The sequence below is a fragment of the Myodes glareolus genome, chromosome 2 (assembly GCF_982192425.1).
Source record: "Myodes glareolus chromosome 2, mMyoGla1.1, whole genome shotgun sequence".
NCBI classification, from domain to species: domain Eukaryota; kingdom Metazoa; phylum Chordata; class Mammalia; order Rodentia; family Cricetidae; genus Myodes; species Myodes glareolus.
This window is the reverse complement of record NC_142027.1, coordinates 43,647,576-43,670,236: the sequence shown is the minus strand read 5'-3', so window position 1 is coordinate 43,670,236 and position 22,661 is coordinate 43,647,576. Positions and strand designations below refer to the sequence as shown.

General features: G+C 42.0%; 1 protein-coding gene and 1 long non-coding RNA gene across 2 annotated transcripts in view; one reads left to right on the top strand and one right to left on the bottom strand.

Moving 5' to 3' along the window:
• Positions 1–9,611: 9,611 nt before the first annotated feature.
• On the bottom strand, positions 9,612–14,699 carry LOC125392930 (uncharacterized). Its single transcript, XR_007229645.3, has 3 exons — positions 14,625–14,699; positions 12,207–12,261; positions 9,612–10,304 (listed from the first exon to the last, which is right to left on the bottom strand). It is a non-coding gene; the product is annotated as an uncharacterized LOC125392930 (long non-coding RNA).
• Positions 14,700–19,325: 4,626 nt separating this feature from the next.
• The window catches only part of Tomm70 (translocase of outer mitochondrial membrane 70), a 33,751-nt gene continuing 30,415 nt past the window's right edge, over positions 19,326–22,661 (top strand). Inside the window, exon 1 of the mRNA XM_048422654.3 lies at positions 19,326–19,792. Within this exon, the coding sequence (XP_048278611.3) occupies positions 19,460–19,792 (333 nt within the window). The 5' untranslated portion in view covers positions 19,326–19,459. The remainder of the gene's footprint in view (positions 19,793–22,661) is intronic.

Sequence of the window (22,661 nt, the reverse complement as noted above, 5' to 3'; positions counted from 1 at the left end):
CTCATATCATTCCTACCACCTTCAGACCATTTGTGAAATGACCACAAATAAAGGACAGATGGCTGTAATTCGAAAACTGTTCTAAAGTACTTAGAAGAGAATACTCTTCCAGTAAATTGATAGTGGCAGAAAATCCAGATCCTGGATCAAAGACAACTTTAAATTGACAAATTTCCTATACATATACAAAGATAGAATGTGTATTTCTTAAGCACAGATTGATGAATTTTGTGTACACATGTCCCTGCGTTACCAACCACTGCAGGAGAAGAGACATGTGCAGCATCCGATATGACTTCCTCTATCTCTTGTCTAGATCATAGGTCCTTACATTACCACTTCTGACCCCTGACCCCATATATCAAATTTGCTGACATTTGAAGTTTCTTGAAAAGGCACTGTGGATGCTGCTGCTGCTGCTGCTGCTGATAATGATGATGATGATGATGATGATGGTGATGGGGCGATGACAATGATGCTTGGTGGACTACCCATAGTGGTCTGTGAGGACTATTCACATAGTCCCACACTGGCAGTAATTCATGCTGTGTACCATTGCACTGCATGAGTATCCCACTTTAAAAAAAAATATCTCAGTCTGTAGTTATTTGGGGCATTCATTTGGGTTGTTTCAAGTTGGGGCTATTCTTTCTTAAAAAACAAACAAACAAAGACATCTATGAATAAAATAGTCCCTGTCTTTAGTTACTTTTCAGGGTGTGCAAATGCTATTTTCATTATAACAAGTTGTAATTGGACACTCGGTGTTGTGTCTTGACTGCGGAAGGCTGAGATTCAACTTGTCCAAGGGAAATTATTGTTAAGCATCACACCCAAGTCTGAAGCGAGGTTCTTGCAATCATCATACCAGCGTTCAAGAGATCTTTGGGATCTCGTTTTCAAGCAGGCTGGTCATTTACCATAGGGAAATCCCTTTTGGAGACAAGCTTTAAAAACTATGTCAATGGATTGTTCCTGACCGCCACACAAGGCCGGTTAGGGAACACACAATACTCCCGCCACCCTTATCGCCCTGACTACTCCAAAGGGGCAGCTTCCCCAGCTAATCCCTCTCTCCTGCAACGCCATCCCAGCTTTCTGCCTGGAACCCATACCCTCCCCTCTCCTTTTTTCGGGGCTTAAATTCCTCCATCTCAGCCGGGGTGGGCACCGCGGGCCAGGTTAGGCGGTGAGTGCAAAGGGACTGGAGTCCCTTTGTTCCAAAAGCCGGCCTGCAGCAAGCCAAGACTGCAGGCAGGGGCAGCTCTGACCAGCGAGGGGCTCGGATCCTGTGGAGGGGTAAGTGTATTGTTCCTGACCGCCACACAAGGCCGGTTAGGGAACACACAATACTCCCGCCACCCTTATCTCCCTGACTACTCCAAAGGGGCAGCTTCCCCAGCTATTCCCTCTCTCCTGCAACGCCATCCCAGCTTTCTGCCTGGAACCCATACCCTCCCCTCTCCTTTTTTCGGGGCTTAAATTCCTCCATCTCAGCCGGGGTGGGCACCGCGGGCCAGGTTAGGCGGTGAGTGCAAAGGGACTGGAGTCCCTTTGTTCCAAAAGCCGGCCTGCAGCAAGCCAAGACTGCAGGCAGGGGCAGCTCTGACCAGCGAGGGGCTCGGATCCTGTGGAGGGGTAAGTGTATTGTTCCTGACCGCCACACAAGGCCGGTTAGGGAACACACAATACTCCCGCCACCCTTATCTCCCTGACTACTCCAAAGGGGCAGCTTCCCCAGCTAATCCCTCTCTCCTGCAACGCCATTCCAGCTTTCTGCCTGGAACCCATACCCTCCCCTCTCCTTTTTTCGGGGCTTAAATTCCTCCATCTCAGCCGGGGTGGGCACCGCTGGACGGACAGGCGGTGAGTGCAACGGGACGGAAATCCCTTTGTTCTAATTGCCTGCCTGCAGCAAAGTAAGGCTGCAGGCAAAGTGATTCCTGGATAGCAAGGGGCATTAATCCAGTAGCAAAAGACCCAGCGGAGGAATGAGCCATTGGAGAGCATCTGAAGGAAGAGATGGGCAGGCGCCAAGGCAAGAATTCCTCCAACAATCTGAAAAACAACACGAAAACACCAGATCCCAGCGATCTTATGACAGAAGGACTTGAACACCCTATACTGGAAGAAGTGGAAAACAGTGTCATTATAAAAGCAATAGAGTCTCTTAAACAGGGTATGAATAACTCACTTAAAGAAATAGAAGAGAAATATAACAAAAAGATGGAAGAAATGAGTAAAGAAATGGAAGACAAATATAACAAAAAGTTTGAAGAAATAAGTAAATTCATAAATGATACCCTGGGAAACCAAGAAAAAACAATCAAACAGGTAATGGAATCAGTTCAAGAATTGAAAACTGAAATGGAGGCAGTGAAGAAAACACAAACCGAGGACCGGCTGGATATGGAAAATCTAGGTAAACAAACAGAGACTTCAGGAACAAGCATAACCAATAGAATACAAGAGATAGAAGAACGAATCTCAGATTATGAAGACACCATAGAGAAAATAAATGCCCTGACCAAAGAAAACAGCAAATCCAACAAATTCTCATCACAAAACATTCAGGAAATATGGGACATAATAAAAAAACCAAATCTAAGAATAATAGGAGTAGAAGAAGGAGAAGAATTGCAGACCAAAGGTCCAGAAAATATATTCAACAAAATTATAGAAGAAAACTTTCCCATCCTAAAGAGTGATATTCCTATGAAGGTGCAAGAAGCATACAGAACACCGAATAGACTGGATCAGAAAAAAACATCCCCTCGCCATATAATAATCAAAACACAAAGCATTCAGATTAAAGAAAGGATATTAAGAGCTGCAAAGGAAAAAGGTCAAGTAACCTATAAAGGTAAACCTATCAGACTTACACCAGACTTCTCTATAGAAACCATGAAAGCCAGAAGGTCCTGGATAGAGGTACTGCAGAAACTAAGGGACCATGGATGCAAGCCCAGATTAATATACCCAGCCAAGCTTTCATTCACTATCAACGGAGAAAACAAAATATTCCAGGATAAAAACAAATTTAAACAATACGTAACTACTAATCCAGCCTTACAGAGAATATTAGAAGGAAAATTACATCCCAAGGAATCCAACATTGCCAACACTGCCTACAATACCTCAGACATCTAGCGACCCTTCACTAGCACAACCCAAAGAAGGAAAACACATACACTCTACTACCCAAAAAAAAAAATGACTCGAGTCAACAACCACTGGTCATTAATATCTCTTAATATCAATGGACTCAATTCACCTATAAAGAGGCACAGACTTAGAGATTGGATACGAAAACAGGATCCAACATTCTGCTGTTTACAAGAAACACACCTCAACCACAAAGACAGACACCTACTCAGAGTAAAGGGTTGGGAAAAGGTTTTCCAAGCAAATGGACCTAAGAAACAAGCGGGTGTGGCCATTCTAATATCTAACAAAATCGACTTCAAACTAAAATCAATCAGAAGAGATGGAGATGGACATTTCATACTCATAACAGGAACAACTCATCAGGAAGAAGTCTCAATCCTGAATATCTATGCCCCTAATATAAAGGCACCCACTTATGTAAAAGAAACTCTTCTAGAACTCAAGGCAGTCATCAAACCACACACGCTAATAGTAGGAGACTTCAACACTCCTCTCTCACCAATGGACAGGTCAATCAGACAGAAACCTAACAGAGAATTAAGAGATTTATTGGAGGTATTGAATCAAATGGACTTAACAGACATCTATAGAACACTCCACCCAAATAGGAAAGAATATACCTTCTTCTCTGCAGTTCATGGAACCTTCTCGAAGATTGACCACATACTCGGTAACAAAGCAAACTTCCACAGATACAAAAAAATATTAGTAACCACCTGTGTCTTGTCAGATCACCATGGATTAAAATTAGAATTCAACAACAATGCTAACCCCAGGAAGTCAACAAACTCATGGAAGTTGAACAGTCAACTACTAAATCACCCCTGGGTCAAGGGCGAAATTAAGAAAGAAATTAAAGACTTCCTTGAATTTAATGAAAACAAAGACACAACATACTCAAACCTATGGGACACTATGAAAGCAGTGCTAAGAGGAAAGTTCATAGCAATAGGCGCCCAAATAAAGAAAACGGAGAAAGCACACATTGGAGACCTAACAGCACACTTGAAAGCTCTAGAAAAAAAAGAAGCTGATTCACCTAGGAGGAGTAGAAGACTGGAAATAATCAAACTGAGGGCTGAAATCAACAAAATAGAAACAGAGAAAACAATCCAAAGAATCAATGAATCAAAAAGCTGGTTCTTGGAGAAAATCAACAAGATTGACAAACCCCTATCCAAACTAATCAAACGGCAGAGAGAGAACATGCAAATTAATAGGATCAGAAATGAAAAGGGGGACATAACCACAGACACAGAGGAAATTCAGAGAATCATTAGATCTTACTACGAAAGTTTATATGCCACAAAGTTGGAAAATGTAAAAGAAATGGACATTTTTTTAGATAAGTACCATATACCAAAGTTGAACCAAGAACAGGTGAACAATCTAAATAGACCTGTTAGTCGCGAAGAATTAGAAGCTGTTATCAAAAATCTCCCTACCAAAAAAAGCCCAGGACCAGATGGTTTCAATGCAGAATTCTACCAGAACTTCCAGGAAGAGCTAATACCTATACTCCTTAACGTATTCCACAATATAGAAACAGAAGAGTCATTGCCTAACTCCTTTTATGAAGCTACAGTTACCCTAATACCAAAACCACACAAAGACACAACCAAGAAAGAGAATTACAGGCCAATCTCACTCATGAACATTGACGCGAAAATTCTCAATAAAATACTGGCAAACCGTATCCAAGAGCACATTAGAAAAATTATCCATTATGATCAAGTCGGCTTCATTCCAGAGATGCAGGGCTGGTTCAACATACGGAAATCTATCAATGTAATCCATCATATAAATAAACTGAAAGAAAAAAACCATATGATCATCTCACTAGATGCTGAAAAAGCATTTGACAAAATTCAACACCCATTTATGATAAAGGTGTTGGAGAGACTGGGGATACAAGGATCATACCTAAATATAATAAAAGCAATATACAGCAAGCCGGCAGCTAACATCAAACTGAATGGAGAGAAACTCAAAGCCTTTCCACTAAAATCAGGAACGCGACAAGGCTGTCCACTCTCTCCATACCTCTTCAATATAGTGCTTGAAGTTCTAGCAATAGCAATAAGACAACATAAGGAGATCAAGGGGATTCGTATTGGAAAGGATGAAGTCAAACTTTCGTTATTTGCTGACGATATGATAGTTTACATAAGTGACCCCAAAAACTCTACCAAAGAACTCCTACAGCTGATAAACACCTTTAGTAACGTGGCAGGATACAAGATCAACTCCAAAAAATCAGTGGCCTTCCTATACACAAAGGATAAAGAAGCAGAGAGGGAAATCAGAGAAACATCACCTTTCATGATAGCCACAAATAGCATAAAATATCTTGGGGTTACTCTAACCAAGGAAGTGAAAGACCTATTTGACAAAAACTTTAAGTCTTTGAAGAAAGAAATTGAGGAGGATACCAGAAAATGGAAAGACCTCCCCTGCTCTTGGATTGGGAGAATCAACATAGTAAAAATGGCAATTCTACCAAAAGCAATCTATAGATTCAATGCAATCCCCATCAAAATCCCATCAAACTTCTTCACAGACCTTGAGAGAACAATAATCAAGTTTATATGGCAAAACAAAAAACCCAGGATAGCCAAAACAATCTTATACAATAAAGGAACTTCAGGAGGCATTACCATCCCTGACTTCAAACTCTATTATAGAGCTACAGTATTGAAAACAGCTTGGTATTGGCATAAGAACAGAGAAATCGACCTTTGGAATCGAATAGAAGACCCGGATATTAACCCACAAACCTATGAGCACCTAATTTTTGACAAGGGAGCTAAAGGTATACAATGGAAGAAGGAAAGCATCTTTAACAAATGGTGCTGGCATAACTGGATGTCATCCTGTAAAAAAATGAAAGTAGATCCATATCTATCACCATGCACAAAAATCAAGTCCAAATGGATTAAAGACATCAACATTAATCCGTCCACTTTGAACCTGATAGAAGAGAAAGTGGGAAGTAGTCTACAAGATATAGGCACAGGAGCCCTCTTCCTAAGTAGGACCCCAGCAGCACAGACAATAAGAGAAACAATGAATAAATGGGATCTACTGAAACTGAGAAGCTTCTGTAAAGCAAAGGACACTGTCAGTAAGACAAAAAGGCTGCCTTCTGACTGGGAGAAGATCTTCGCCAGCCCCTCATCAGACAAAGGTCTGATCTCCAGAATATACAAAGAACTCAAGAAACTAGACACTAAAATTCTAATTAACCCAGTTAAAAAATGGGGGTACTGATCTGAACAGAGAATTCACAACAGATGAACTTCGAATGGCCAGAAGACACTTAAGGTCATGCTCAACCTCCTTAGCGATCAGGGAAATGCAAATCAAAACCACTTTGAGATACCATCTTACACCTGTCAGAATAGCTAAAGTTAAAAACACCAATGATAGCCTATGCTGGAGGGGATGTGGAATGAGGGGAACACTCATCCATTGTTGGTGGGAATGCAAACTTGTGCAGCCACTTTGGAAATCAGTGTGGCGGTTTCTCAGGAAACTGGGAGTCAACCTCCCTCAGGACCCAGCAATTCCTCTCTTGGGAATATACCCTAGAGATGCCCAAACATACTACAAAAGCGTTTGTTCAACTATGTTCATAGCAGCACTATTTGTAATAGCCAGAACCTGGAAACAGCCTAGGTGCCCCTCAATAGAAGAATGGTTAAAAAAGGTGTGGAACATATACACATTAGAGTTTTACTCAGCGGTAAAAAATAATGACATCTTGAATTTTGCATGCAAATGAATGGACATAGAAAACGCTTTACTGAGTGAGGTAAGCCAGACCCAAAAAGAGGAACACGGTATGTATTCACTCATAAGTGGATTCTAACCATAATTAAAGGTCTTTGAGCCTATTATTCGTGATCCTAGAGAAGCTAAATAAGAAGACGAACCTGATGAAGATTATTTACCTATCCGCCAGGAGGTAGGAAATAGTCAAGAGTCCCAGGTAATCTTGGGTGCATGGGGGGGGGGGTGGGAGGGTTGTTGGAAGGGGAGAGGGTTAGAGAGAAGGGAGTAGGGGAGGAATGGAGAAAGCTCGGTTGACCGGGATGGGGGGAAGGGAGGAAGGATGAATGTGGGATCAGGGAAGAATATATTTCAACTAAGGGAGTCATATTAGAGTTTACAGGAAACTTGATTATATATGGGATCCCAGGTCCAAGGAGAGATCCCCAGATTGTTCTCTGGACAGAGGAGGGGGTGCCTGAACCGGCCTTGGCCCGTGACCATACTGATGAATATTTTGCTTATCACCATAGATCCCTCATCTGGCGTTGGATGACGAAACAGATGGAGGCCCGCGTTGGAGCACCGAACTGAGCCCCCCAAGATCCAAACGAGGAGCAAAAGGAGGAAGAAAATGACGAAGGACTGCGAGGGATACTATCACCCACTGATACAAGGGGTCGGATCCAATGAGAGTTTACCAAGGCCAGATGGACCGTGACTGAACGAGCATGTGATCCAACCAGATTCGCTGAATGTGGCTGGTTTTTCTGAATGTGGCTGGCCTGCAGTCTTTCCGAGAAGCCATTGACAATGACACTGGGACTGGTTTCCTCTGCATATACTGGATTTTTGGGATCCAGTCTGTTTGGATGCTCACCTTCCTGGACCTGGAGTGAGGGGGGAGGAACTTGGACTTCCCACAGGGCAGGAGACCCTGACTTCCCTTGGGGACAAAGAGGGAGGAGGAGAGGGAGGGGGGAGTGGGAGGGCGTTGGGAGGAGGGGCGTAAATGGAAACTTTTTATAATTTAATAAAATTACAAAAAAAAAAAGAAATTAAAAAAAAAAAACTATGTCAATGTTCCTACAGCATGAGGCCATGGTTTATATTCCAAGAAAATTAAAGCATCAAATTGTTTACAATGTTTTCATGTCTTGTTTTAGAGGGAAATGCATGTTTCCTATTTCGTGTTGTTAGTGGAGGGCTGCTTCTCAGTGACGCAGGAGAAGCCACAACCAAAGAAAGCAGGGTGAGATCTCCTGGGGAGGCAAAACCAGTTCAACCTCTGAGACTACTGTCTACTATGGATGACCCTTTTTACAACTCTTCCTAGTACAGGAGTGTCTTTTTCTAGTTTCTGAAAGAAAGGCATGAGGAGATGACATCTAATTATAACTTTAACAATTTTCCAGAAAATTGGCAGGTACACAGCTGAGCCTGTCCACTTTTCTGAGCCCTAAGTCAGAAAACTCTAGCTGTTCTTTTTTTCTTCTTATCTCCTTTTTTATGGATACCAGCCAAATGCCTAGGAATTGTTTCCCTATGTGCTGGGCTTTCTTATCTTTCTCTGGAGTGTGACATTCTGCACACTTTTGCCATGTGACTGCTTGCTGACTCCCGTTTTAAGAGGCATGGCTTTCCCTTTCTTTCCTCCAGCAGTGCCAAGGTTTTCAGCTTCCAGTCCTGTTGTTTTTCTCTCGAGTTCTAATTAAGGTGTTCTCAAGTTTCAAAGAAAATAAATAGGGTTTATCTTAGGATTTCTTTCAAAGATACCCAATTCTTGGTACTCTACACCCTTCCTTTAAAGAAAAAACTAGTAACTTAGGTCTAAGCAAATGTGCAGGAAAACATCACTACCTTGAGGCTGCATTCTTCATTAAGGCCCGACTGTAGTGTTGGCTCCTGGATGGAATTTGGAACTTTGTGTGGTAAACATGTGGTGATTTAAAATTTTCTCTGAATGAGGAGTGGCTCTTTAAACTGTGCACACACTGTGGTTCGTGCTGAGCATCTGCTTTCTTTCTGGGAATTGGGAATTCTGTATGTACTGGCAAGTGTGTCTTAGCTGAGGCTGCGAAGCAAAATCATTAGGGGCTGACCAATGGCTAAACAACAGGCTAGCATTTTTCATAGCTATGATTTCTGTGAGGCCCAAGACAAAGGCATCAAAAGAACACATTTCCGGAGAGCGTTTGCTCCCTGGGTTGTAGAGAGCCACCCTCTTGGCTTGCAGAGAGCTACTTGCCCTCTCACCGTGTCACCCAAGCCAGAGTTTATCGTTTTGTTGCTTTTTCTAGGGGCGCGGTATGAGTCAGGGTTTTCTAGAGTAGAAAGCCAGAATACTCTGTGGTCCTTCCAAAAATCAAGCTGAATTAACTGGACAGAGAACTGTCAGGGAGGAGAGTTCCAACACATGCGTGTGCGTGCGCGCGCACGCGCGCGCACACACACACACACACACAGCAAGCAAGGGGAAATATGAACAAATGTGGAAAACTGACTCATGAAATTATGGAACCTTAGAAGTCCCACAGTCTCTACCATCTCCAACCCAAACAGTTGTGGAGTAATTGAGTCTGACTTCAAAGGCATGAAAACCAGGGGAATCAATGGTGTAAATGCCAATTCAGAGTTGGAGAACATTAAATGAGATGTTCCGGGTCAAGCAATGAGGCAGATTGGTAGGGGTTTCTTGCTCCTTCCTCAATTCTTTATCTTTGGCATATTCACGCCTCCAGTGGACGTATGACACACATCTAGGCCAGGAAAGCTTCACTATGAAGTCAAACAACTTATATGATAATTTCATCAACACATTTAGGTTTAATCTGAGTAAAGCCATATTTAATCTGAGTAACTCATGGCCAATCAAGTTGGTACACGAAAGTAACAATTGTGTGTGGTAGTTAGAACGAAAATGAGCCCTCGTAGACTCACATGTTTGAATACTTGATTGGTGGAACTGTTTGGGAAGAATTAGGAAGCATGTCACCCAGCTGCAGGTGGTGGGGGGCTTTGAGCTTTCAAAAGACTTTCACCTTTCCCAACATGCTCTCCACCTCCTTCCTAAGGATCAAGATGGGATCTCTCAGCTGCTGCTCCAGCCATCTACCCCCATGCCCTCATTCCACCATCATAAACGCTACCCTTCTAGAACTGGAAGTTGCCTTGGCCATGGTGTTTTACCACAGCAATGGAGAAATGACTAATGCAATGTATACTAACCCATTCATAAGATCTCTATCTCAAACTGTGCTTCCTCTTAGAAGGTGCAAGATGAGAAAGAACATATCATAGGGAGAAGGGTCTCTTCCTCCACTCCTAACAGCCGAGCCGTTGACTTGCATTGCGTAACATTCCTGCTGAAGAGACACAGACAAGCATGTAATCATTCAAGGCAAGCTTCCAATGACAGACAAAGAAAGGATCCCACCCAAGTCTAGTCAGTAGACTAGAGTGTTTTCTGGAGATACTTGCAGGAGTATGGGTGGAGAGTTGTTTACAGGAGAACAGATAACTTAGAAGCAAGTACATCGATGTAAAGCCCACCCCGCTATGAGGAACAATTCACAACAGCTCAGTTCTGGTAACTCTCTGCCTGATTTGAAGGCAGGCAGCTTCTAAGGGTCACAGAGTCTCTTCTACCCAGCAATTATTAGTGATAATATGACCTTGGAAGGGACCCTGTGAAAGCTGTAAGGACTGCCTAAACCTTGTGAGTTTAATTTTCTTTTTAATTCTTAGTGAATCTCCCTGCTGGAGGGAATGTTTTGATCTGGAGGAAATTACTGCAGAATGCTTCATCTTTGAGGTATCTCTGAGCTTCTGTTCAATGTTCTAGGTTACCTGAAGTTTCCAACAATGGACAAAGATCCAAATTTACCCACTTTTCTCAGTATGTAGCTAGTTTAGTGATTTGATGAAGCTGGACCCAGACAGAGTCATAATTCCAGGCTGGTTTGTGAATTTCTGAATAAATAACAGCACAAAAAGTATGGAGTTCAGAAAACACTACTCTGAACTTTTTGACAATTAGGGATTTGGGCCCAATCAGAATACAATGTTTTCCTAACCAACCTGTCCTTATTTTAGAGGAGCCTTACTCTGCAGCTCAGGCTAACTAAAACTATCTAACTCAGGCCAGTCTCTAACACACAGCATTTCTTCTGCCGCAGCCTATCAAGTACGAGAATTATAGACACGAGTCACCATGCCTAGCTTAAGAATGTTTTTCTGAGTCATGTAGCGCAAGTTTTTATATCCCAATACTTGGGAGGCAGAGACAGGAGGATCTACAAAGTGAGTTCCAGGACAGCCAGAGCTACACAGAGAAACCCTGCCTCGAAAACAAAGAGTGCTTTTCTGTATAAATTATCTCATTATTCTTGCACTCCACCTAAGTAAAAGAAAAAATAATAACTAGATACGTAAAGAGATAGACTTCAAATGAGATATACTGATTTTGTTTTAATAAAATAACTTTATTCTAAGTAACTCAGTAATAAAAATATTATACAATGGTATAAGGAATTCAATCAAACACTAGAACACTACCCTGTCCCAAAACTCTATTCATCTCACTAAACTTCAATGCAGTTAGAAGGGCTATTTTGAACTGGTTTTGTGATAACAGAAAAAAAGATTAAAGCACAGAACTTGGGAAGCTGTAGGGAAAGAAGACATTAATGATGTGCTTTTCACAAAAGCTCTTGAATACCAGGATGATAAGAGGTAGTGATGTAAACCAACAGCTGGGCCCGTGATCACTTAGCAGTGTTGAGGTTGGGGCATCCAGGTGATGCAGCCCCAGCTCCTATACTCATCAATCTTGTTTCAAAACATAATTGTTACAGTTAATAGAGTTTATCTCACAGCCTAAATACACAACTTTTTGCTTTCAAATGAAGTCAGTACTGTAGATTGGCTTCATCCTGTAACCTGGGGTCCTACAGATAATAAATTTGATATAAAGAACTTGTTCAAAAAACAGAGAAAGAGGATGGGTGATAGGGCCGAACTGTACCTAAATACACTAATGACGGAAGCTGCCCATCTTTAGGGAAGGCTGTCCATGAGAACGGTCATTTACTGCCTCTCAGAATTCAGATAACAAAGAGCCCCTGCAGTAATGTAAAAATTTTAGAATTATAGACTGGCTTAAACTATTTATGTTACCCAATGTGCTTTACAGAGTGTGTTAAAAAACTTTGCATGACAGGACAAATTATCCAGGATAACCAATTTCAAACGAACTAGTTACTTACGGCTCATGGTTTCAGGACTTTCAGTCACTGCTGGCTGGATCTGCTGCTGCGGGATCTGCGGTGAGGCAGAACATCATTGCAGAGGGCATGGTTTGGAGTAAACGTACTCATTAGCTATGGTTGCTAGACAGCACATGATGGATGACAGGACAGACAGACAGACAGATGAGACAGATGAGAAAGAGAGAGTCACAGCAAGTTCTCCAGTGGCATAGTTTCCACGATACCCTCCACCTGGAAGTTCCACCACCTCCCAACAGCACCACAAGATGGCAGCCCAACCCTTGGAGCCTAGGGGTCATTGAAATCTGTAACATGCTGAAAAACTGATTTTCTTCTGGGAGTCTAGAACTTGGGTATTTGCCATGTTGAGAGTGTCTTCAAGACTAGTGCCCAATAAAAATTTGAGGTGTAGGCGTCTAATGATCCCAGCCAGTAAACATGTTCCTTGGCATGTCACAACTTACTGCTCAAGGAATTAAGCATGTTTTTTGTGATTGGAAGAGGGCTCTTAGAAGCATGAGCCAATTTTGCTCATGACTTTGCCAATGTACCTGTTCAATACAATAATTTTCTTCGTAGCCTTTCATTGTCATAAATATTAGTCATGAGTTTAACACATGTCTAGTACCTTCAGTCCTTTCAGTGAATCACCAAACCTAGAATAGTCTTGGAAAGTCTGATTGAGGAAGCAAAGGAATTTATTTAAATTATTGATTTCTGGATTACTTAAATTAAAACATTTCCCAAAGCAACTAGAATTTTACCCAAGAAAGAAAAAGATTTAATCACAATAAAAACAAGAAGAGGAGGAGGAAGAGGAAAGAAAAAATCAGAAGAAAGAAGGAAGAAAATAAGGAAGGAAGGAGGGAGGGAGGAAAGGAAGAAAGGAAAAGGAGAGAAGGATTTGATCTACAGGATAGAAAATCCTCTGACTCACTGGTCTCCTAGCTAAGCCCATTTCTCAGAAAACACATATATGGAAAAGATGACACCTATGCACCTTGCCTGGCCTCAGGTTTCTGTAACAGGGCCTGGGAGAGCAAAACATAAGAGCACAGCGGTTCAGTCTCCGCATCAGGAGATTGGCTCTCCCATCCTACCTTGAAATCCAGAGGCCATATTACCCTTAAAACCCTGTTACCAGCTTTCTCATACAGCGAACTTGGACACTGGCCTGGGAGATTCTATCAGGAACACAAGATTCAGAAGAGATGCCCCTTTGGCTCTTTAACTAGTAAGGAGATAGATGTGCAGACCAATATGGTAGAATACAGTAAGTATGGGATTCTGAAAAGAGCACAAAACTAATGAATGGAAGAAATATCAGATTTTCACCCAAAGCTACAAAAGCAGTGTGTACCCACAGTTTAAGAGGAGGAGGAAGAGGAGAAGACCAATTTAAATCATTTAAATTAGGTGGCCTCTATTCTGGCCCATTGGTTCATATATGCATTGCAGCAGCAACATGCTGCCTGTGCCTTTGTATAGCACAGTATCTCTGCAGTATAAAATGAGGTCGGATATTATACTCTCTCGAGCAACACTCCTTCTGCTAAGGATTGTTTTCATTTGTGGTCCTTTGTCTCCATACAATTTTTTTTTTACTGTTTTTCTAGTTCTGTGAAGGAAGTCATTGGAATTTTGATGAATATCCCATTGAATCCTTAGATAATTTTAGTAATAGAGCCATTGTCACAATATTCTGCCAATACAGGAGCACGAAAGATCATTCGACTGTATACCATTATCCTTAATTTCCTTTCCCAGTCTCCTGAAGTTTTTACTGTAGATATCTTTCACTTCCTTGGTAAGTTTATTTTTGTTTGAGCTATTGTTTTTTGTCAGCATTTATTCAGTATATATGAATGCCACTAGTCTTTTGCTTTGGTGTTTTGTTTTTGTTTTTTTTGGACAGGTTCTCACACTGTATACCTCTGGCTGTCCTGGAACTCATTCTAGCCTCAAACTCACAGAGACCCACCTGCCTCTGCTTCGCAAGTGCTGATATTAAAGATGTGTAGCACAGCACCTGTCCAAAAGCCACTGTTCTTTGTATGTTGATTTAGTATCCTGAAACTTTTCACTGAAAGTTTCGGGTTTTTAAATTCCTATTTAATAGTTATCTGGTAGAGTTGTAGAATCTTTTAAATACAGAATCATGTTATTTGCAAATGTGGATACTTCAACTTATTTCTTTCCTATCTTTACTCTTTTACATCTGTGTCTTGTCTTATTTCTCTAGCTAAGACTTCAGTTTCAAGTACCATAACAAGGGAAAGGAGCCTTAATAGCTACCTGTAGAAGAAAAAAATTGCTATCTTTGCCCCAGACAAAAAAAAAATCAATTCAAAATAAATTAAAGATTTTCTTTTAAAGCCTGAAATGCTGAACCTACTGGAGACACAGAGAACTCACTTCACGGTCCAGGCATAGGTACAGGAACAGGACTGCAGCAGCACGTTATGTCCCAAACAGGACAGAAACACTTTCTGCTCAGGAAACATAAAAAAAATATAAAAAAAACAAATCAAACAGACTGCCTATAGAATGGGAGGAAAAAATGCCAAATATATTTCAAACAAGAGATTAATACCTAGAATATAACTTACAAAATTAAACCTTCACCAAAATAAAAAAATAAGCAAACAAACAAATAAAAAACACATCCAACATCATTAGTCATCAGGGAAATGCAATTGAAAACTACTCTGAGATTCTACAGCCCGCTCAGAATAGCTACCATGAAGAAAAGACACACCATCCAGCGCTGCTGAGAATATGGGGAAAGAGGAACTGCTATTTCCTGCTAGCAGATGTGTGAACAAATGTAACCATTATGGAAATTGGATATTTCTGTAAAAAAAAAAAAAATAGAGAGCCGCATGACCCAGCATAGATCTATGCCTGGGCACAAATCGAAAGGATTCTATGGTCTGCAAGAGACATGTGCGTATTCGTGCTTATTGCTGTATTACTTAAATAGTTAGGGAATGGAAGCAGCCTAGATATCCATAATGGATGAGTGATGAAAATGTGATACATATACACAGCATCATTTCATTCATCTGTAAAGAAAAATGAAATCATGAAACTTGCAGGGAATGGATAGATCTATAAACTATATTATATGGAAGGTAATGCAGACTGAGAAAGACAATGTTGTCTCCCATACATAGTTCATAGTTTATAATGTCTCTATGTACAAAAGGGAGGTCGGAGGTCAGTGTACTATCGGTTATGAAACTAGTACAGAGACCACTTGAGGAGAACCTAGAGGTTGAAGAAAGAAGGGAGGCAGTAAGACATGAAACATCAAAAGGAAAAGAAGCTGTGGAAGATGACAAGGGTGATGATCACAAGCATGGCAGAGAAGACGGGGAAGTAAATAAATAAATATACATATACATTTTGTAAGAAAAAATGTCACAATGAAACCCAGTATTCTAATTCTAAAACATTTACTTAAAAAAATTGAGCCGGGCGCACGCCTTTAATCCCAGCATTCCAGAGGCAGAGGCAGGAGAATCCCTGTGAGTTCAAGGCCAGCCTGATCTACAAGAGCCAGTTTCAGGATAGTTAGGATTGTTACACAGGGGAACCTTGTCTTGAAAAGCAAAAAAAAAAAAACCAAACCAAAACAAACCAAAACAAAAAACAAACAAACAAAAAGTTTAGATGGAAACACAAAGATAGGCAAAAATATTCACAAACCATGAATTCAGCAAAGGACTAATATCTAGAATCCACAAATTTTCAAAATTCAACATTGAAAAAACAAATAATATAATTGTAAAAATAAGCCAAAACCACAAAAGACTGTGAAAGATAAATGCACAATAAGCAAAAAGATAGCTAATAAATGGACAATACGTTCATGAAAAGGTGCCTATCAACATTAGTCACTAAATAAAAGGAATTAAAACCATAAAACGGCTGAAGAGATGGCCCAGTCATTAGAGTGCTAGGTACACAAACACAGAAACTTGGGTTTGAACTGTTTTAATACAAAGCTAGCCACTCATGCTGTAATCCTGGTGCTGGGATTACAGAGACAAAAGGATGCCTGTGTCTTGCTAGCTGGCCAATGTAGATGAATTGGAGGGCTCCAGGTTCAGTGAGAGATGCTATATTAAAAAACTATATAGATAACTTCTGAGGAACTACCCCCAAACTTCACCTCTGCCTTCTGCACACATGCCTGCCACCAAGCCTGCCAACCTGAGTCTGACATCTGGGACCCATATGGTGGAAAGAAAGAACAAACTCCTGAGAGTTGTCCTGGACCTACACATGTGCCATGGCACTTGAATGTCCACGCACATGCAAACTAAACAAAAAAATGTAATTAAAAAATTTCCAAAGTAACAGTGAAGTACAAGGCAGAATTTCTACATTTCCAAAAGATACAAATTCTTGCAAATGGCAATGAACTAAGTCAACAGGGATGAAAGATCTTCTAAACCTGTGAGTGGGCATAAAGGTGGCAAATGAATGCATAAATTATACACGAGTTATCAGTCATTGTGAAAGAGGGGGGAGTAGGGTTACTATACATGGCTCCTTGCCGACAGATGCAGAGGCTGCTTCTGACAGCAGAATGAGCTGCCAGCTGATTGAATCATGACATGACATTCCCCTGACAAGTAAGGTAGTACCACCTACTCAACTGAAGATTTGATGGAAGTTTAATAAGGCAGAAGCCATCAGGATCAAGCAATAATTATCATCAGGAAGGCTCAGGAAGATAGGATCCTACATATCATAAGTAGGATATGAAGCACATTGCCATCAGGTCCCAGTGGAAGCAGCAGTAGTGAAGATGAGGGGCAGGGACCACAGCACAGTGAAGTCTGGAACAAGCAGTGATAGCGGTGGTGGTAGTTGAGAGAAGAGGGCTACCTGGGGTACAGTCAAAGCAACTGAGTTGATATCTGTACTAGTGGTGGTCAGTAATATTGGCGCTAGCATAGAAAAGCTGGAGCAGCCAGCAACTTGTTCATTAAATATTTTATTAACCCTTTATCCAGCATTAACTGTTTCAGGCACTGTGTTGAACGGATAAATAAACTAACAAGTTCCCATTATATATCTTATTTGGTAACAGGTTCAGGAGTACAATGGTTACTATACCATGATTCCTACTCTTCAAGGCATCAAAACGAGCTGTGTAGCTGATAAAAAAACAAAGAGATGACAATATGGGAAAGAAACACAAACTGTCATCTGATGATGTAGCCATGTTGTTGATCTCCAAGACCCACATGGCCAAAAGATAGAAGTGATTCCTAAAGGTTCCTACCATGCATGATCCATAGCACGGGTCCGCCCATACACACACATACACAATATAAAGATGAAAACTTTCAAATGTTTTAGTTCCAATGTTTTATTCAAATTGGGAACCTATAATCCTCCAAGATAACACAGAAAAATGTGAAATTACAGGTGGAGAATGCTTGTTGTTATTGTTGATCTGAAGCAGCCAAGATTACTTAAAGGACAACAGATTCTTCTTTTGAAGTTCTGGGATCAGAATCTCTGTTTGATCAATTCAATTACACTACCATTTTTAGTTTGTTGCTAGTGGGAATGGAAACATTTCACTAATGCAAGAGAAAAGGCACAGTCCTGAAGTCTCAGATCGAGTCGTCCTATTTTAATCAGTCCATGCGGGCACTTCTCCTTGTCTTTTCAATATATATATATATATATATATATATATATATATATATATATATATATATATATATAACAAAGGTGTTCAAACCTGAAATGAAGAGCCATAGTCTAGAACATTTATTTATTCATGCTTGTCTTTTCTTCTTGAAAATAATGTTAATCCCAGCTGGGCGGTGGTGGTGCACGCCTTTAATCCCAGCAGTGGGGAAGCAGAGGCAGGCAGATCTCAAGGCCAGCCTGGTCTTCAAGAGCTAGTTATGGGATAGGCACCAAAGCTACAGAGAAACCTTGTCTCAAAAAAAAGAAACAAAGAAACAAAGAAAAGAAACAAAGAAAAGAATGCACGGCAATTTTCATCTTTTGAGACCTGACCCAGTGCTCAGGAAGGAAACGATGGATGGGAACAAGGAAGAAGGTTTAAGAAAACTATTTCAAAAGAGTGAGCAAACTAGAGTGTTGTGACAGGCATATGTGCTCCAGGGAAAAGTCTATAAACTGGGATGTCACGTGATATTCCACTTAAGACACAGACGTCAAGGTGACTGGATCCAGGCCATCGGAGACAGTCTCTACTCGGAAAGCTTCCTAACAGACGCACCGCCTTTATAACTATTGCAGCTGGAGCACACAGGCACCTTCCAGTCACTTCGATTAGTCAATTAGTCAACCTACATTTCTCAGTTTCCATCTAGTCTTTGTCCTCTGCCATTGCCCCGGTAACTATAAACTCATCCAAAGTACAGTCTGGATACTGCAGAGACATGAAGCTGAAGCTGGGTTATACAGCACAGTGTTCTCACCTTTTCATCTCATAGTTTTAGTCTTTTTTGTTTGTTTGTTTGTTTTTTCGAGACAGGGTTTCTCTGTAGCTTTGGAGCCTGTCCTGGAACTCACTCTGTACAGGCTGGCCTCGGACTCACGGAGATCCGCCTGCCTCTTCCTCCTGAGTGCTGGGATTAAAGGCGTTCACCACCACCGCCCGACTCACAGTGATAGGTTTTTAACAGGCACCAAGGTAGCCACAACCTCATAACGGGTCCCTACCAACCGACTGGGCGGCCGGCCCCACCGTTCCTGCCGGCCAATTCCCTTTATATTTCTTCTGCACTCCCGCCCACTCACAACGCCCCTGAGAGCTGTCCCTCCGCTGATCCCTGCGCACCCCAATCTCGCTGTGTACAGCACCCCTCCTCGCTCCACTGGCGACAGTGCCACCGGTCCGTCCACCCTGGAGAAGGAGGAGTGGTCAGCCGTCACCTACGACCTTCCAAGTGATTCTAAGCAGGCGCCAGGCACAAGGGAAATGCCACCCAGAACACCCGGCTCAGGCCCAGCCTTCTTCCCCGGAAGTGATTCTCCCCAACACGCTCGCTAGGGGCGGGCACAGCCGCGGGTCTAGCCCGGCATGCCCTGGGCTTCCGGTGACCTCCGGCCCTTCTCTGTCGTCCGCTCCTTCTGCCTGGCGTGCTCGCTCGCGCGTTTCTCTCCCTCCACGCTCCCGGCTCCCTCCCCACGCTGCCCGGTGACCGTGGCGCCCGCGACCGGCGCGGCGGCGGCGGAGGACAGTCGTCATGGCCGCCTCTAAGCCGGTGGAGGCGGCGTTGGCGGCGGCGGCGGCGCCCGGGTCTGGAAACGGAGTGGGCGGTGGCAGCGGGACTGCGGGCCCCGGCTCGGGCGCGGGGACCCTGCCGCGATGGCACGTGGCTCTGGCCATCGGGGCGCCCCTGTTGCTAGGTGCCGGGGCCATGTACCTGTGGAGCCGAAGGCGGCGGCGCCGGGAGGCGGCAGGCCGGGGCGAAAGCGGCGGCCTGAAGCGCAACAGCGAACGAAAGACCCCGGAGGGCAGGGCCAGTCCGGCCCTAGGCAGCGGCCACCCCGACGGTTCTGGTGACTCTCTGGAAATGGTGAGAAGCCACCCGGGCCGTAGATATGGGAACGAGCGGAGACAGCTTTACCTTCACCCGTTGTGCGGGTGAGGGGTCCTCCCACCGGTCGGAAACTGCCCAGTGACCGCAAGGACTTCAGAGTCGTTTCTAGTTGCTTTTGTAGGGAATGGAGTAACAGCTCCTGGCAGGCTAGCGTAGAGGTTTTCTTTAATAGTGCCCTCTGGGATCCAACAGAATCTTTTAGTTTTCTTCTCAGTGACACAGCATTTATCCCTCGTGGGGTAGGTATGGGAAACACGTACAAATAAAATAATTCTATTAAGCGAAGAAAGGCAAATTTCATGAACGATTGGACTTTTGACACGAGTTCCTTTTGTGATTCCCAAGGCCAGAACTTACTAAGAACCGTTTAATAACCAACGAACCATTTCTCTTTTGGAAGAGGGAGGTGAACAGCTGCAGGATAAAATTGGGGAAACTCATTAGGTAGCTTTGTATATAGGAAATAAGCCACTGTCTCTTTGGCTGATAGCATAATTTTCTACTCACTTGCCTGTACACATGTTTCCAAGCCTGGTGTGTCTGGAAAAGTCTCTGGTGTTAGAGCAGCATTGACGTGATGAACTGTTTGGTCTGTTCTGGTGATCTATTAAATCTTTTTGACAAACCTGACAGCTGTGTGGAGCATTGGCATGGCCTGAGATATGAGTGGGATAAGGGACTTTCTCTGGCTCTGGTGGAGTTGTGTGGTGGTATTACCAGAGTAAATCGAGTTCAGAGACTTTCCGGTAATAATTCCAGGTATATACACAAGTAAATCCTTTATACGCGAACAACCGGTGTACTGTACACTTATGTTCATGAGAAAAAATGTGTACGGCTAAATGAATGGCAGTCAATCATTCCATCCGAACTAAAGACCCATTTTATTTATTTATTTGCTTATTTTACAAAGTAATTTCAGAAGTTCTGATATGTGACTAGAGATAGTCCTCGCCGTGTGTGAATCGCTGGACTAGCCCAAAAGAAAAGCGTTTCTTCTCTCCTATGGGGAAATAGCCTGTTTCTAAGTAGAAATAACTTTGTTGGGGAACTGAGGAGATGTCATTCTAGGTTGGCCTGTGGAGCATTTTTATTTTGGTAATCCCACTTTATCTCACTGTCATTCTAGTAGACCAAGAGGATTAAAATATTAAGTCCCTTCTATTTCAACCAGCACTAAAAATGTTAAACCAAAGTTTAACATTTAGGATGAAAGCCTGGGCACTGGCAGCCCCAGCACACTGTGCTGGACTGCCCAACTCCAAGAAGCCAGTTTCAGAGAATAAGTAATGGTAAAAAGCAGAGATTGATTTAGTGTGTCAACGCTGAAAAGAGGAAAAAACAGAAGGTTCCAGTAACCCCCAAGCATGTCTTTAAGTTGCTCGCAAGAACTTAAGGCTTAAGTAGAGGAAGAATCAGACTAGATGTTTGCAGAATTAAGCATTCTGGTCAAGAAGTGCTGTGGTTGACCTTTGTCTCCAGTCTGCTCCTGAGGGGTGGTGGGAGGGCTGGATGAAGGGTTCCTAAGGGGATTAATCTGGTTCCTACCAGATGATTACTTGTGTTCCAGGGTGTGGACTCAGCATCCAGGATAATTACCCTCATCAGAAGGGTGCTCTGCCCTCTGAAGTTTTATTCTTACTGGAATCCAAGGTGACTCGAGGAAAAAGGTTAAGGACAATGAAACCTCTGCCTTTAGTTGGACTGAATGTGACAGACGAAATGTTTGCAGATATGTTAGGCTTTTATCCTATTTTCAGTCACCTTTTGGGCCAGGGTGAAGTTTTAAGTGTATTTTTAGCAAAAGTGACTTCTAAGTGCTTGTTTCTGGATTGATTGTGAGTGCCAGTGAAGGTGGTTGTCAAAACTTGGTTATCTATTCATTTTCATGTATATGAAATTTTGTACATGTGAAAATTTCATCTATAAAATTTCTATTTAATTTTAATATGGAATAGTAGATAAATGAAAGTTACATAAAAGTTCTTGGTTTTGTAGTAATCATAAATATAATTAAATTAAAAATAAGGAAGCTGGCCTGGAGAAATGGCTTAACAGTTAAAAATGTATATTGCTCTTGCAGAGGACAGATGTTAGGTCCCCAGCACCCATGCCTAACAGCTTACTCCAGTAATTCCGGCTCCAAGGGGATCCAGAACCTCCAGCCTTCAGGGGCTCCTGCACGTGGGTGCACATAAATGAGCGCATGCACACACATAATTAAAAAATAAAACGAATGGTTTTTATGTATGACACACTGTAGTGTTAGTCACTATTCATGGCATACTTTTACTGTTGGTTTTGAAAGAATCTGTCAGTTCTCTTTTTGAATTTAGATTTCTTTAAATTCTCCTTAGTTTTGCAGTATTTTCTACAGCAGTAATAATGATTTTCATATTTTATGAGTGGGTTGTAGTTTTTATAAGGAATACTTTTGATTGACCTGACTTCTGTTGAATACTCTGTGTAATTTGAACTACTTTAAAATTGTTATTATATTTGTCCCAAAATTAAGCAGAGCAAAACACTTGCATGCACCATTTTCTTACTGCACCATGTAGAATTTAGGGATGTGTTCCTGAAATCTTGTTTGGAATTACTAAATTATTGTTTAGCAAGGCAACACTAAAAATCTTCGCATTTTCTAATGGAAATGTATGCCCTTAATTGTTGGTAAACAATAAATATTGAAGACTATTTTTGTCGTTTAAAAATGAATGTCTTCAGAGTCGTTATGAATGTCCAAGTGTCACTGCCTTCTCGTCCTAATTTATGTGCTCCCTGTGGTTGGAGGAATTCCTCTGTAGCTGAACAAGCATTTGTTTCCGTTGGAAGAGCACTAGAA